This window comes from Eulemur rufifrons, chromosome 30 (genome assembly GCF_041146395.1).
Source record: "Eulemur rufifrons isolate Redbay chromosome 30, OSU_ERuf_1, whole genome shotgun sequence".
Lineage (NCBI taxonomy): Eukaryota > Metazoa > Chordata > Mammalia > Primates > Lemuridae > Eulemur > Eulemur rufifrons.
Genome location: NC_091012.1, coordinates 131,418,183 through 131,432,007, shown reverse-complemented (window position 1 = coordinate 131,432,007; position 13,825 = coordinate 131,418,183). Strand labels below are relative to the sequence as shown.

General features: G+C 44.4%; 1 protein-coding gene across 1 annotated transcript in view; it reads left to right on the top strand.

Moving 5' to 3' along the window:
• Positions 1–13,825, top strand: part of SYAP1 (synapse associated protein 1) — a 31,739-nt gene that overhangs the window by 5,528 nt on the left and 12,386 nt on the right. Inside the window, exons 2-5 of the mRNA XM_069463154.1 lie at positions 189–307; positions 1,132–1,198; positions 5,176–5,249; positions 12,130–12,269. Coding sequence (XP_069319255.1) covers positions 189–307; positions 1,132–1,198; positions 5,176–5,249; positions 12,130–12,269 — 400 coding nt within the window. The remainder of the gene's footprint in view (positions 1–188; positions 308–1,131; positions 1,199–5,175; positions 5,250–12,129; positions 12,270–13,825) is intronic.

The following is a 13,825-nucleotide window of genomic DNA, read 5'->3' as shown; positions in this document are numbered from 1 at the left end:
TTTGAGAGGGATGAATTACAGGCCCAGTGTGGAGGGCCAGTCCCCCCAAAAAGCAATCAGTGCTTCCCATTCCTTGTTTCAAGTCCTTATTAACAAGGAATGTGCCCTAACATTTTAGATCCTTATGAGATCTCTTTAAGGGAAAACCCACAAATGCAATAACCATAGACTCTTTTTATTCATTACAGACTATCTATTTAACTTTGCAACTGCCGCCACAAAAAAAATAACTGAATCAGTTGCTGAGACAGCACAAACAATAAAGAAGTCTGTAGAAGAAGGAAAAATAGATAACATCATCGATAAGGTACATTTAAATATCTTTTGGAAGTAGAAATTTATGAAATTTGTTAGCAGCTAATATATCTTATGAATATTTTTAAACTCAGGTAGGATACATATTAATTATTCTGATAAAAAATATTAATTGTTGAGTCTTGGTTTTTTCTCTCTCTTTGTATAATAAGTGGCTATGATATAAAATACAGTACTTGATTTAAATAACTGGTTTTTATTGCAATATATTCTAAAATACATCGATACTTTTGGGTTGTATTAAACTTTTCATGTGAGTTTAATTTTAAACTATAACTATTTCAGGATATGTTTATGCTTTTACATCAATTGTTAAAGGTTTTCAAGTTCTAGTCCATTTGGAACAACCGTTTTGTTCCTAATGACTCTAAGGACTCAGTTTGTTCATTTTTTGCAGTGCTAAAATGCAGTGGGCCTAGGGCATTTCGTTTATTTTGTTAATTATTTGAACTAAGGAGGTCTTCAGTTAAATCCTAGATATATTGCTATTTACACACTGTTGTTATGTGTACTGTTTATTAGAATGAGACTTGACCTGTCTTTTATTGTTTTATGGAATAACATAAAAATTCAGTTTTAAACTTACTTTATTTTTGCATTTGAAGAGATAATATATCATAAAGGAGGTTGTATATTTAAAATTCAAAAGCATTGAAGAGCCCTCTTATTGGGAAAATGAGGAAGTATCACTTTTTTAGCCTTTTTATTTGAAGAAAATGAATCAAGTGTCTCAAACAGACTTCAAAAATCTTGAATGTAATTCTTACCTAATAAACTTTTCAAAGTAATTTGACTCTTTATGTTTCTTTTTAACAGACAATTATCGGAGATTTTCAGAAGGAACAGAAAAAATTTGTTGAGGAGCAGCATACAAAGAAGTCAGGTATGGTATAGGTTTGACTGACTTAACCTGCCAAGTTTTATTGTGCACCTATTATGTGCTAGACACCATGCTAAAGGCTCTGAGAATACAAACGTGCATGCCTAATGGCCCCAATCTTTTGAGTAGCACAAAAACTAGTGGGGGGCCAGGTGCAGTGGCTCACGCCTGTAATCCTAGCACTCTGGGAGGCCGAGGCAGGCGGATTGTTTGAACTCAGGAGTTCGAGACCAGCCTGAGCTAGAGCGAGACCCCGTCTCTACTAAAAATAGAAAGAAATCATCTGGACAACTAAAAATATATATAGAAAAAATTAGCCAGGCATGGTGGCACATGCCTGTAATCCCAGTTTCTTGGGAGGCTGAGGCAGAAGGATCGCTTGAGCCCAGGAGTTTGAGGTTCCTGTGAGCTAGGCTGACGCCACGGCACTCTACTCAGGGTGACGGAGTGAAACTCTGTCTCAAAAAAAAAAAAAAAAATGACTAGTGGGGGAGACAAACTTATAAACTTCAGGGTTTAAAGGAAGGGAGTAAATTGTTTTCTATGGCTGGGATGGTGGGTGAGGTCAGCCAGTGATGGCCCACTAGGGACTGGCTCTGAAAGACAGTAAGCTTTCATTTCTCACTTTCTACCACGTGCCCAGCATGATGTATACCTAATAGGCATTTAGCAAGTGTTGGCTCCTTTCCTGTTCTCTTCAGGAGAAAAAAACCAGAAGAGCTTTCCAGGGGAGTGACCACACCTGCAGTGACCAAGGGCCATGAAAAGTCATGGGTTTTCAATACGTTTCTTCACTGACAAATGCCTGTTTAAATGTTTGCAGTTATAAGGTCCCAGAATGCCTACTTTTACTGTTTGGTGGTACCCAAACACAAAACCAGCTTCGTGTTTTTGGATTTGGCAAAAGTAGTATAAAACAATTCAGTTTGAACTGTGCCACGGTTAGTTTCCATCAGGCATTGTCACACCTAGATAAACTCCAAAGTGTGAAGCAGCTATACAAGTTAGCATAACTTAGTGATTATTTGGAGGCAGTGAAATTGATCCTGGCTTGGGGACTTGCTGTAGGAGCTGATGCCTCTGCGATAGGAACTGTGAGGGAGTAGGGGTGAAGGTTTGGAGGCGATTTCAGTTTTGAGGTACCTGTTAGACATCATGGTGTGGGGAATATGTACAAAGGCAGGGAAGGGAATGTAGGTGGTTTATCTGGGGAAAGTTCAATCCTTAGTCATACTAGCCACGTTTCAAGTGCTCAATAACTACACGTGGCTAATGGCTTCTGTATTGGACAGTGCAGACATAGAACATCTCCATCATTGCAGAAAGTTCTCTTGGTCAGCACTGCTCTAAATTAAATGAACAGGCTCCCGCGTTTGAAGCATGGGGGAGAAGTCAATCTAGTGATGCAGATTATGATCGAATCATGTGAAAACCATGGGAGTAGGTGAGCTCCTCTGTGAAAAGTATGTCAGGCATCAAGGGAGATAAGCAGAAGATCTGCAGTGTTTAGGGAGGGGAGGAATGGAAGGAATTGACAACCACTGAGTGCCTGCTATGTAGCCGGCATTTTACGTATAGCATCCCATTTAATAAAAGGAAGATGATACAGTCAGCAAGGTTAAGTCATTTGCTGAAGGTGCCTCAGTTGGTAAGTAATGAAACTAAAATCTGCCTTTAAAACCAGTGCCCATTTACCCAAGAGAGGACATCTGGGGGAGAGAAGCAGCAGAAGCCCAGAGAGGGGAGGATTTCCAGGGGAGCACAGTCAGCCCTGGGAGAGATGGCCGAGAGTTCCAGTGACCATGAGAAAAGGCACTGAAAATGTTTCCCATACGTTTGTTCACTTCATGATCACAGTAACTCTATGAAGAATTTTTCACATAAGGAAACCGGCCTAGAGAGAAGAGAGCTACAAGTGTCCTTGGAGTTGGACAACCAGGAGGTTATTGTTCACTCTAAAAAGAGCAATTTCAGAGAAACCGAGGGTGGGGGTATCTCTCCCAGACCAGTAGCTTGGGCCTCAGGAGGACCTCATTGTGTGAGGTTAAGTAGTGCTAGGAGAGGCTACCCAAAGTGAAGACACTTGCAGTGGAGATCAAAATGTTATAGTAAGTTTCAGGGGGCTTTACCCTAATTTTTTCTTTAAAGTGTGAAACTATGTTCATATTATCTTATCATTAACAGAATTTTGATTATAATTGCCACCATTTGCTGGCTTGGGATGAACCAAAGAATGAACCATGTGTTCATCTGTCTGCCCATCCCCAGGTCCATCCATGCATACACGTAACTTCTCTCACAATTGGTGTATGATAAGATGTGTTTTCCATTTGACTCTTGGAGCATAATAGTAAAAGGGATTGTTTCCACCAAAATGTTCCAAGACAGCATTCTTTTCCACAAAGGCCTATCTTAATTGCCCCTTTGGTTTTCAAATGGTTCCCTTTTAAAGTACTTCCTGGGTCACCAAGCTAGTTTCCTTCAGCTGGGGCTGTCCTAACTGCCAGATCCTTCTTGTCAAGGGCTTTGTGGTGATTCAAGCAGTTCTCCAGTGTCACTTTTCTTTGACTTCATGAGAAGCATCATGCGTTTTTGCTAGATTTGCCTTTTCACTTGGTGTTGTGAGACCAGTAGGGCTAGAATCTAGTGTTAAGACGGGAGGGGTGATTGCATGGAGTCATGAACTAGTTGCTGGTACCCATTTTTGTTTTCCTGGTGACTCCTGCTTCCCATCCTAATCTTGCCATTGTGGGCTGCTGAATGCAGGTTATTAAGGACCCCCTGCCTGTGTGTCTTCTGTGCTGATCTCCCAAATCCACAGCTTTCACTCTGCCCCGCCCCCTGCTCCCCTCCACCTGCACAGTGCTCAGATGGGAAAGATCCTCAGATGAGTCTCACACTCTTTGTTGTTTCCACTCTGAACACCTCCACCCCCATCCACCACTTACCTCTTCCTTCTATTCCAAGACAGGTCACCACAGAAAACCTCGTGGGTCCCAACTCTCTAGGGAGTTGCCATTTGTCTCCTGGCATAGCACATACAGGGCTGAATTGTCATCACCTCTGTGTTGTGAGCCCCAGCAGACATGGGCTAGGTGTGAGTCTTCTTGATATTCCCCATATTTAGCTTCTAGTGGCTCGTGGAGGATTTCATTCCAGCCCTGTTGTTTATTGCCTCCCATTTGTCCATTTCTTTCGTTTGCTTTCATTCCCGAAAACCCTTCCATGCTCTCTCCAGCCTTTGCTCTGTGTCTTTTTTTTTTTCCTGTTCCATTCAGTATGCATTTCCTAAGAATTAGGGATATTCTGTTTCATAATCGTACTACTGTTAACGGCCATAGGAAATGTAACATTGATATGGTATTTTAATCTACCATTCATCTATTACTTTTGTGAGTTGAGCCAGTAATGTCCTTTGTAACATTTTCTGTCTCAGTACAGGATCCATGTGAGGATAAGATACTCCTTTGTCATGTCTCTTAGGCTTTTATAACCTAGAACATTCCAACAGCCTTTGTCTTTTATGACATTAATCCTTTTGAAGACTACTGCTCCCTTTTTGTAAATAGACTCTTCCTCATTTGGGCTTTGTCTGATATTTCCTCATGATTAGATTCAGATTATATATGCTTGGCCAGAGTACTACATAGGTAGTGATGTGTCCATCTCGGGATATCACGTCTGGAGGCCCACAATATCCATCTCTCCCTCGTTGGTGATGTTCATTTGATCATCTAGTTAAGGTGTTGTCCAGTTCTCCACTGTATCATCCAAAAAGAGTTATTTTTTTACCAAATGCATACATGCATAAAACTCATAAGTCCAGTTATTATGGTGAATGTTCATATTTGGAACTTATTGATAAATTACTATTTTAATTGATCTGCAGAAACTTTCTCATTCTTTGAAGCTCTAGATTACAGTGTAACCATTGTTACTTAGTTTTTCTCTTTTTTTCTTTGCCATTAAAAACTGTGTAGAAGCAGCCGTGCCCCCATGGGTTGACAGTAATGATGAAGAAACAATTCAACAACAAATCTTGGCCTTGTCAGCTGTAAGTATCTTGTGATACCCTGGATAGAACATACTTTCTTCCTATCATGGTACATCTCTGTTGATATGACTTTATCCTTAGAAAAATTTTTTTCCTCTATACAGTTTTTTAAAATATTTTGAAGTATTAGGAATGTATACATCAACTTTCACTATTTTTTTTTTTTTACTAACTTTTAATTTGCTTATCCTTAAGTTCTTTTTTCGTAATGTAAAAGTATAGCTATTATGTGAAATAATTCTTTCAGCCTTAAAAAGATTCTTTTTTAGCTGGGCGCAGTGGGTCACGCCGGTAATCCTAGCACTCTGGGAGGCCGAGGTGGGCGGATTGTTTGAGCTCAGGAGTTCGAGACCAGCCTGAGCAAGAGCGAGATTCTGTCTCTACTGAAAAATAGAAAGAAACTAACTGGACAACTAAAAATACATATAGAAAAAATTAGCCGGGCATGGTGGTACATGCCTGTAGTCCCAGCTACTCGGGAGGCTGAGGCAGAAGGATCGCTTGAGCCCAGGAGTTTGAGGTTGCTGTGAGCTAGGCTGACACTACGGCACTCTAGCCAGGGCAAAAGAGCGAGACTCTGTCTCCAAAAAAAAAAAAGGTTCTTTTCTATTATTAAGATAATCTTTTGAGCTATGCTATCATGAAGTTGTTGGCAGCATTCTAATCCTTGTGAATGAAATGATTGTAATTCTATGTTTTGTCTTTAACTATGTTTATTTGTTGGAAACTAAAATTGACAGTGATAAAACTCCATATGCTGGCCCACAAAAATTTACCTCAGGATTTCAGAGGGAATGTAGCAATACCAGTTAACAATTGTGTAGCATGTGACCGTTTCAGAAAGCCCTTTCTCACACATTCTCTTTTGAAACTCACAGCATGTCTGCAAAGTTGCTAGGGGCTTTTATTCCCATTGGACAGGTGAGAAGTGACACTCTCAAATGTCACACTCACTCTTCATCTGTGTTTTCCATTGGGCTGTGAACTCTCAGGGAGCAAAGGCCGGCCTTGATCTCTTTGTCCTCAGCACCCAGCACACCTCGTACCACATAACTCTATGAATAGATCTTTTTACTATTATTAGTGGCTTTCAAGCTTTTGTTTTTAACACACTCTCTTTTTCTTAACTAGACAAGATTATAAATGGGACCTCAGTATTTAGCACAAATGAATGCAGAACTGAACTCCCTTCCATTGCCAGGGAAATGTAAGGTTTTTTTCTTCCCACTTAGTAAACTCTTTAAAGGACCGAGCATCCGTTAGTAGCTCAGCGTGAGTGCCGTGTATTTTGTTTACCGCATTACAGCCAAACTTGACGCTGAGGGCACATATCTGCTTATCCTGAGAAGAGAATGGGAACAGTAACAGTTGGTGTCCTTTGAGGGCAAACATCACATACTCACCAGTCAAGTCCCCACAGCTCCTCTTGTCCCCAAAACCTGTTCCTGTCCTCATCTTCTCCATCTCAGAATAAGACTCTAGTTATTCACAGATGTTTGTAGCAAAAACCTAGGAATTTTCCTTGAGTCATATCTCTCCCCGACTCCCAGTGCCTTCGTCTGTCCCTTCAGTGCCGTGTTCAGAATGTAGCTCTAGTCTGCTTCTCTGCTGCCACTAGCTTGGCCCTGATCCCTTCATCTCCTGCCTCAGGCAACCTGACTACCATCCCATCCTTGCCCCTTTTATTGACTACAATCTCACCTCAGTAGCCAGAGGGATCCATTTATGGTATAAGTTACTTCGTGTCACTCCCCTGCATAGACCCTCCAATGGTATGTCATCACTCGTGGACTGCAAACTAAACCCCCTCCGCTGGCGTCTCAGGCCCTTGGCTCTGCCCGATTCCTCCCTTGTGCCTGCGCCCCTGACTTGTAGCACTCCAGCCATGCTGTTCCTTTCTGGGGCAAAAGCAGGCCCAGCTTTGCCCTGCCTTAGGGTCTTCATGCTTGCTCTCTGCTCTTCCTGCAACTCCCTCCCCACACCATTCCACAAGATCTCAGCACAGATGCCACCTCCCCCTAGAGGCCTTCCCTCACCACCCTTTTACCCCTTCACCCCATCTCCTAGCCATAGCAATCTTTTTTTCTTATTCTTTCCATAGGCCTGTTAATGAGTTGCAGCCATAGCAATCTTTGTTTTTGTTTTTGTTTTGAGACAGAGTCTCACTCTGTTGCCCGGGCTAGAGTGAGTGCCATGGCGTCAGCCTAGCTCACAGCAACCTCAAACTCCTGGGCTCAAGTGATCCTTCTGCCTCAGCCTCCCCAGTAGCTGGGACTACAGGCATGCACCACCATGCCTGGCTAATTTTTTCTATATATTTTTAGTTGTCCAGCTAATTTTCTTTGTATTTTTAGTAGAGATGGGGTCTCACTCTTGCTCAGGCTGGTCTCGAACTCCTGAGTTCAAACGATCCTCCCACCTCAGCCTCCCAGAGTGCTACGATTACAGGCGTGAGCCACCGCACCCGGCCTAGCCATAGCAGTCTTAAACCCTTGTCTCTCTCCTCCCATTCCTCCTACCCCACCCCCTAACTCAAATGTAAGTGCCACGAAGGCAGGGACTGTACTTGTCATGTTTGCTGCTGAGCAGATAGCATGATAAGAAAGTTCCCAAGGTTTCTGCATGACCCAGGGGCTTTGAAACCTCTTTAATGTGTCCTTTGTAATGGCAGCTGAATTTTTTAAGGGATAGACTAAATTGCTGTAATAGAGAGATCCAAAACTGTAGTCGTTTAAATAAGCTATGAGTTTTTCTCTCTTCCTCTCTTGTTCCTTTCCTTCCTCCCTCCCTTTTGCTCCCCTCATGTAACTAGGTGTGCTTTGCCCCATGAGGTCACCTAGAGACCCAAGCCAGGTTCCTCCTGTCTTGTTCCTATGCCGGCCCCTAGGACGTTGTCTGTCCTCACCTACAATATACAGTTGAAGACAGCTCCTTGTGACCATTGCTGTGTTGGGAAGAGGTGGCATGCCAAGCCATTTTAAGGCTGAGAACCAGAAACTGCACCTGTCACTTAGGCCCACATCCCTTTGGCATCTTAGAGACATGGCCACCCCTGGATGCAAGGGATCCTTTTGCTGGATAGCCACATGACCCAGCTAGAACATGGAGTTGTAATCCTGGAATAGATACTGGCAGACAGTTAGCAATCTCTGCCAGAGTTGCCTCACGTTGTCTGACTTAGCCAGGCACTAGTTTGGGACAATTCAGAGAGTCTGACAGAGTAACCCTTTAAGCTCCCTGAACTGGGGGGCCATTTAGGGCCACATAATACATGAAAAAAAATTGATACAGTTGTCATTAAGTACTTGTAAGAATTCAGTTCAGCAATTTTTTTTTTCTAACTACTCTGGACCAAGCCTTGTCCTAGGACCTAAGATAAACTTGACACACCCTCCAAAAGCCTGTAAGTTTAGTAGGGAGCTGCTAAATAAATACATGCTATCATAAGTACGGTAATACTTAGCACACTAAGGAAGTGCAGAGGAGAGGAGCATTTCATTTATTTTGGAGACGGAAAAGGATAGTCCCAAGGTAGCTTCTGAGAAGCGGTGGCACTAGAGCCAAGTTGTCATAGAAGGAGGGTGCACGGACATGTGCAGGATATGGGGAAGGGTTTCGCTTTCCAGGTGGGGGCATTGCAAGTGTTTTGGTTTTGACTGGACTATAAGATGCAGGTGGAGAAGCAGATGAAGATCCAGATCCCGGGGACCTTTTTACACCATTCTAGTAAATTTAGATTTTATCTTGAAGGCGACAAGGAGTCATTGAAGGATTTTAGTCATAGGTGAAATGTATGTTTTTCTTGGGGTGGTGTACAGAGTGAGTTGCTCTAGGCAGGGGAAATGGGACTAGAGACAGATGCCCATTAGGAAGCTGCTATAGAAATCCAGGGGAAACATGAGAGAAATTTCAGGCTTTGAAATTTTTACCTTGGAAGGTAAAATAACTAAGATTCAGTTAGGCTTAGATTCATTCATGTTTTATTGATGCAGGAATTATCAAAAACAAAAAATACTGTTAAAATCCAACATAGATGCATGCCTGTAGTCCTAGCGACTCAGGAGGTTGAGACAGGAGGATTGCCTGAGCCCAGGAGTTTGAGGTTGCAGTGAGCTATCAATGATGCCACTGCACTCTAGCCCAGGCAATGGAGTGAGATTCTGTCTTAAAAAAAAAAGATAGAGAGAAAGAAATGGATATGTAAGCCCGGCACAGTGGCACGCACTTGTAGTCCCAGCTACTCAGGAGGCTGAGGCAGGAGGATCTCTTGAGCCCAGGAATTTGGGGCTGTTGGGCACCATGATCAGGCCTGTGGATGGCCACTGCACACCAGCCTGGGCAACATGGTGAGACCCTATCTCTACAAAATAAACTAAAAGATAAAAAAAAAATGGATGTGTGTCATATTTATAAACAAAAAAGATTTTAAAGAAGAAAAGAAAGAAAACAATAAGGGAGAAACAAACTATCCTAATTGAGTAGTCCAAAACAGCAGCTTTTTGCCTTGGTTATTATTATGCTCAGTGTGTAGGAGAGGGGGTGGTATGGAGACTTCCCTTTACATGCTAATCAGCATGAGTCATGTTCCATCTCAGAGGAATTGGAAGCTATCCTTGTTCCATAGTAAATTTGGCCTCTCCAGGGTCAGGTAATCCAAGAAGGCTTTGACTTTGGATCTTTCATTTTATTTCCATCTTGGCTGACAGAAGAGTCATGATCCAAGAGAAGTACGGACCCTTTCACAGCTCTTGCAGGTTGGGCATGGCAGGTACAGGGCGTTGGAGAGTTCACAGTGGTTCTCGGTCAGATTTCTCACATTGTACCCTGGCTGTGCAGTCACAGGCCGTGTTGAGGGTCTTCTGTGGTGGGATCATTTTCTCTAATACAGTCTTAGATTAAATTTCTTTTTAATGAGATTCCAATTTTTTTTTTTTAATTTATTTATTTTTTTTTTTTTTGAGACAGAGTCTCACTTTGTTGCCCAGGCTAGAGTGAGTGCCGTGGCGTCAGCCTAGCTCACAGCAACCTCAAACTCCTGGGCTCAAGCAATCCTCCTGCCTCAGCCTCCCGAGTAGCTGGGACTACAGGCATGCGCCACTATGCCCGGCTAATTTTTCTATATATATATTTCTAGTTGTCTATATAATTTTTTTCTATTTTTAGTAGAGACGGGGTCTCGCTCTTGCTCAGGCTGGTCTCGAACTCCTGACCTTGAGCGATCCACCCGCCTCGGCCTCCCAGAGTGCTAGGATTACAGGCGTGAGCCACCGTGCCCGGCCGAGATTCCAATTTTTAATATACTCTAATGACTAAATGTTTGTGTGACACATTTTGTCAGTGTGTTAACTAAATAATGGATTGTGGATTCTATGACCCTTAATTTCAGGTATCCTAAACCTGAATCCAGCAGCATGAAGAAAAACTCACTTAACATTGCTATGTGTATTATGTTTATTTATTTATTTATTTATTTTTTGAGACAGAGTCTCGCTCTGTTGCCCGGGCTAGAGTGCCGTGGCGTCAAGCTCACAGCAACCTCAAACTCCTGGCCTTAAGCAATCCTTCTGCCTCAGCCTCCCGAGTAGCTGAGACTACAGGCATGCGCCACCATGCCCGCTTAATTTTTTTCTATATTTATAATTTTAGCTGTCCAGATCATTTCTTTCTATTTTTAGTCGAGATGATGTCTCGCTCTTGCTCAGGCTGGTCTCCAACTCCTGACCTCAAGTGATCCTCCCGCCTCGGCCTCCCAGAGTGCTAGGATTATAGGCATGAGCCACCGCACCTGGCCTATTATGTGTTTAAAAGATTGAATTATGGCAAGGCAAGGAAGTGTTGAGGGGAGCGAGTCATTTTCCTTTCCTCCTGTCCCCACTGCATACATCCCAGCACCATGCTTTTTGCATCAGAAACTTGCAGGAGGTACCAAGTCCACAGGGAGGCCAGTTGAGAGGAGTGGGTGAGAAAGTTGGAAGCACTACGTAATCCCAAACTGACCGTGCAGTGTTGTCATGCCCTGTGGCAGTGGTCATCTTGCAGAGTCAAGTGATCGCCCTTGATTAAAATGACGAGAGCCTGCGTGATATGAAGACAGCCCATTGAGTTTGCAGCTCTGCTGAATGGAGAGAAGGGCTGGACCTGGTGGGAGGGGGACACTTGGAGTCCTGGCTCTGCCACTCCCTAGAACACATACCTGACCTTGGACAGGCCAGTTTTGCTTCCCTAACCCTGTTTCCTCATCTGTAAAATAAGGATGGAAGTACTCACTTCACAGGGTCCTCAGCAGGTGAGCTGGGGTGTTGCGTGAGAGGTTCTATGAGTGAACCAACGAGCCTTTCCCAGCCTGGACGCACTCTGAGAAGAACAGTTGTGTTCCATTGCATTCCCAGGCCCTCAGTGTAAGGACTGAGGCGGAGGAGCCTGGGCCTGCCTGCTTTGTCCAAGAGGTATGTGGGACGAAAGCAGGGTCTGTGCACACTTGCAAAATGAGTTGGGTTATGGTTTTCACTTTTTTCACGTGACCACATGGCTAGCTGACTCTTCAACTTTGGGTTAAAATGTTTCTTAAAAGATTTACACTAGTTTTCAGATACCTAAAGGTGCCCACTAAAACAAACGAATGTTCATATGATTTCAACTAATCACACGATTGAATTTCCTGGCCTCCCAAGAGGCTCTCTCCAGTTGAGAGTGTTTGAAAATATATGAAAGCATCAGCTGTTTTCTGGTCTCTCATAAGTGCACGGATTAATGATAGCTCAGTGGACTTTGTAGCTAAGAGCTTTAGAAAGAATTCAATATTTGTCCAATCCAGGATGCATTATTACATATTGTACTTTGCAGTGTTCCCCATTTTTTTTTTTTTTCCTTTTCATCAAAGGACAAGAGGAATTTCCTTCGTGACCCTCCGGCAGGCGTGCAGTTTAATTTCGACTTTGATCAGATGTACCCCGTTGCCCTGGTCATGCTCCAGGAGGATGAGCTGCTGAGCAGGATGAGATTCGCCCTCGTTCCTAAACTGTAAGCAGTGTGTCCTTCAGTGTAGTGGCACTTCGCACACAGCGTCCTTTTCATTTCCTAATGGCCTTGGTCTCGTGCTCGGCATGAGAGAAGAATAATGGCCTCAGACTATCTGTTCATAAAAGCGGGCCTGCGGCCTTCAGCAGCCCCCCTCCCCCACCCCGCAGGACACCCGGGAATCCAAACCGAAGGCAGACTTTGCAGGAAATAGAGGGTGGAGATGACATGTGCTCTTCTGTCGCAGCCAAAAGGTAGCACACATTTTCCTGCAGAAACCGCAAACATGCCTCGTCTCCCCAAATCAAATTCAGGTCTTCACAGTGCACCAGGACATTCTTTTTTTTTTTTTTTTTGAGACAGAGTCTCACTCTGTTGCCCGGACTAGAGTGAGTGCCATGGCGTCAGCCTAGCTCACAGCAACCTCAAACTCCTGGGCTCAAGCGATCCTCCTGTCTCAGCCTCCCGAGTAGCTGGGACTACAGGCATGCACCACCATGCCCAGCTAGTTTTATGTATTTTTTTTTTTTTTTTTCAGTTGTCCAGCTAATACTTTTCTATTTTTTTAGTAGAGACGGGAGTCGCGCTCTTGATCAGGCTGGTCTCAAACTCCTGACCTTGGGCAATCCGCCCACCTCGGCCTCCCGGAGAGCTAGGATTACAGGCGTGAGCCACCGCGCCCAGCCAGGACGTTCTTTTCAAGCTGGCGGCTTTTCCATTCGGGCTGTGCTCTGGCAGCAGCGTTCTTGTTCTCTTGCCCAAGGCTTTTCCTCCACTGATGGCTCTTCTGGGCCCTGGGAATCCCTGCTTGTCTGAAGCTCCAGCGCAAGCACAGTGTGTTCTGGAAGGCCTTCCCTGCCGGAGCCGCCCTTCCCCTCTGCTGCTTCCCCCAGGCTTTGTGTCCCGGCTCTGCCCTGCCTTTTCTAGTCCAGTCCCTGGTATTGAATGTGTGGCGTGCTGGGAGTCAGCATTGTTTTTTATTTTGTGAACGTTCCCTTTCTCATACCACTCACACTTCTTACACCGATGCGGTTATCTTACTGTTTCCTGAGGACATGAATTACAGTTTTCTTGAGAGAGTCTCCTCTTCTCTATGCCATTTCCTCAGGATCTTTGTGTTTGTTTTGGACCTTACCTTTCATGTGGCGGGTGCTCCTTGCCCGTCCTTGTGCGGTAACAGCGCTGTACTGAGAGGGCGCATGGCGCTGTATGTTGGGACAGGCCTTTTGGACTGCGGAGGCGCAGTAGCTGTGGGCGGTGGCTCCCCCATGCCCGCCAAGGACTCCTCAGCCTCCTGCCTGGCTGCAGCCAGGACAATGGGAAGAGCCTGGCTTGTCACCAGTCAGTATGCAAACTGTCTGTCCCCTGACCCCTGTGGCTTCAGGATGATCACACCCCTAGTCTCAACTGTCCCCTCTTCAGGCACAGCGGCTCAGCTTGCCTCCCCATGTGGGAAGCGCAGGGCAGGAGTCCCAGGGGCTCTCTAGGCTTCCCCCCCAGGCCTGCTTCTTGTCAGCAGCCCCTCCTGCAGGTGGCTCAGCACAGCTTATTCTGGTAAA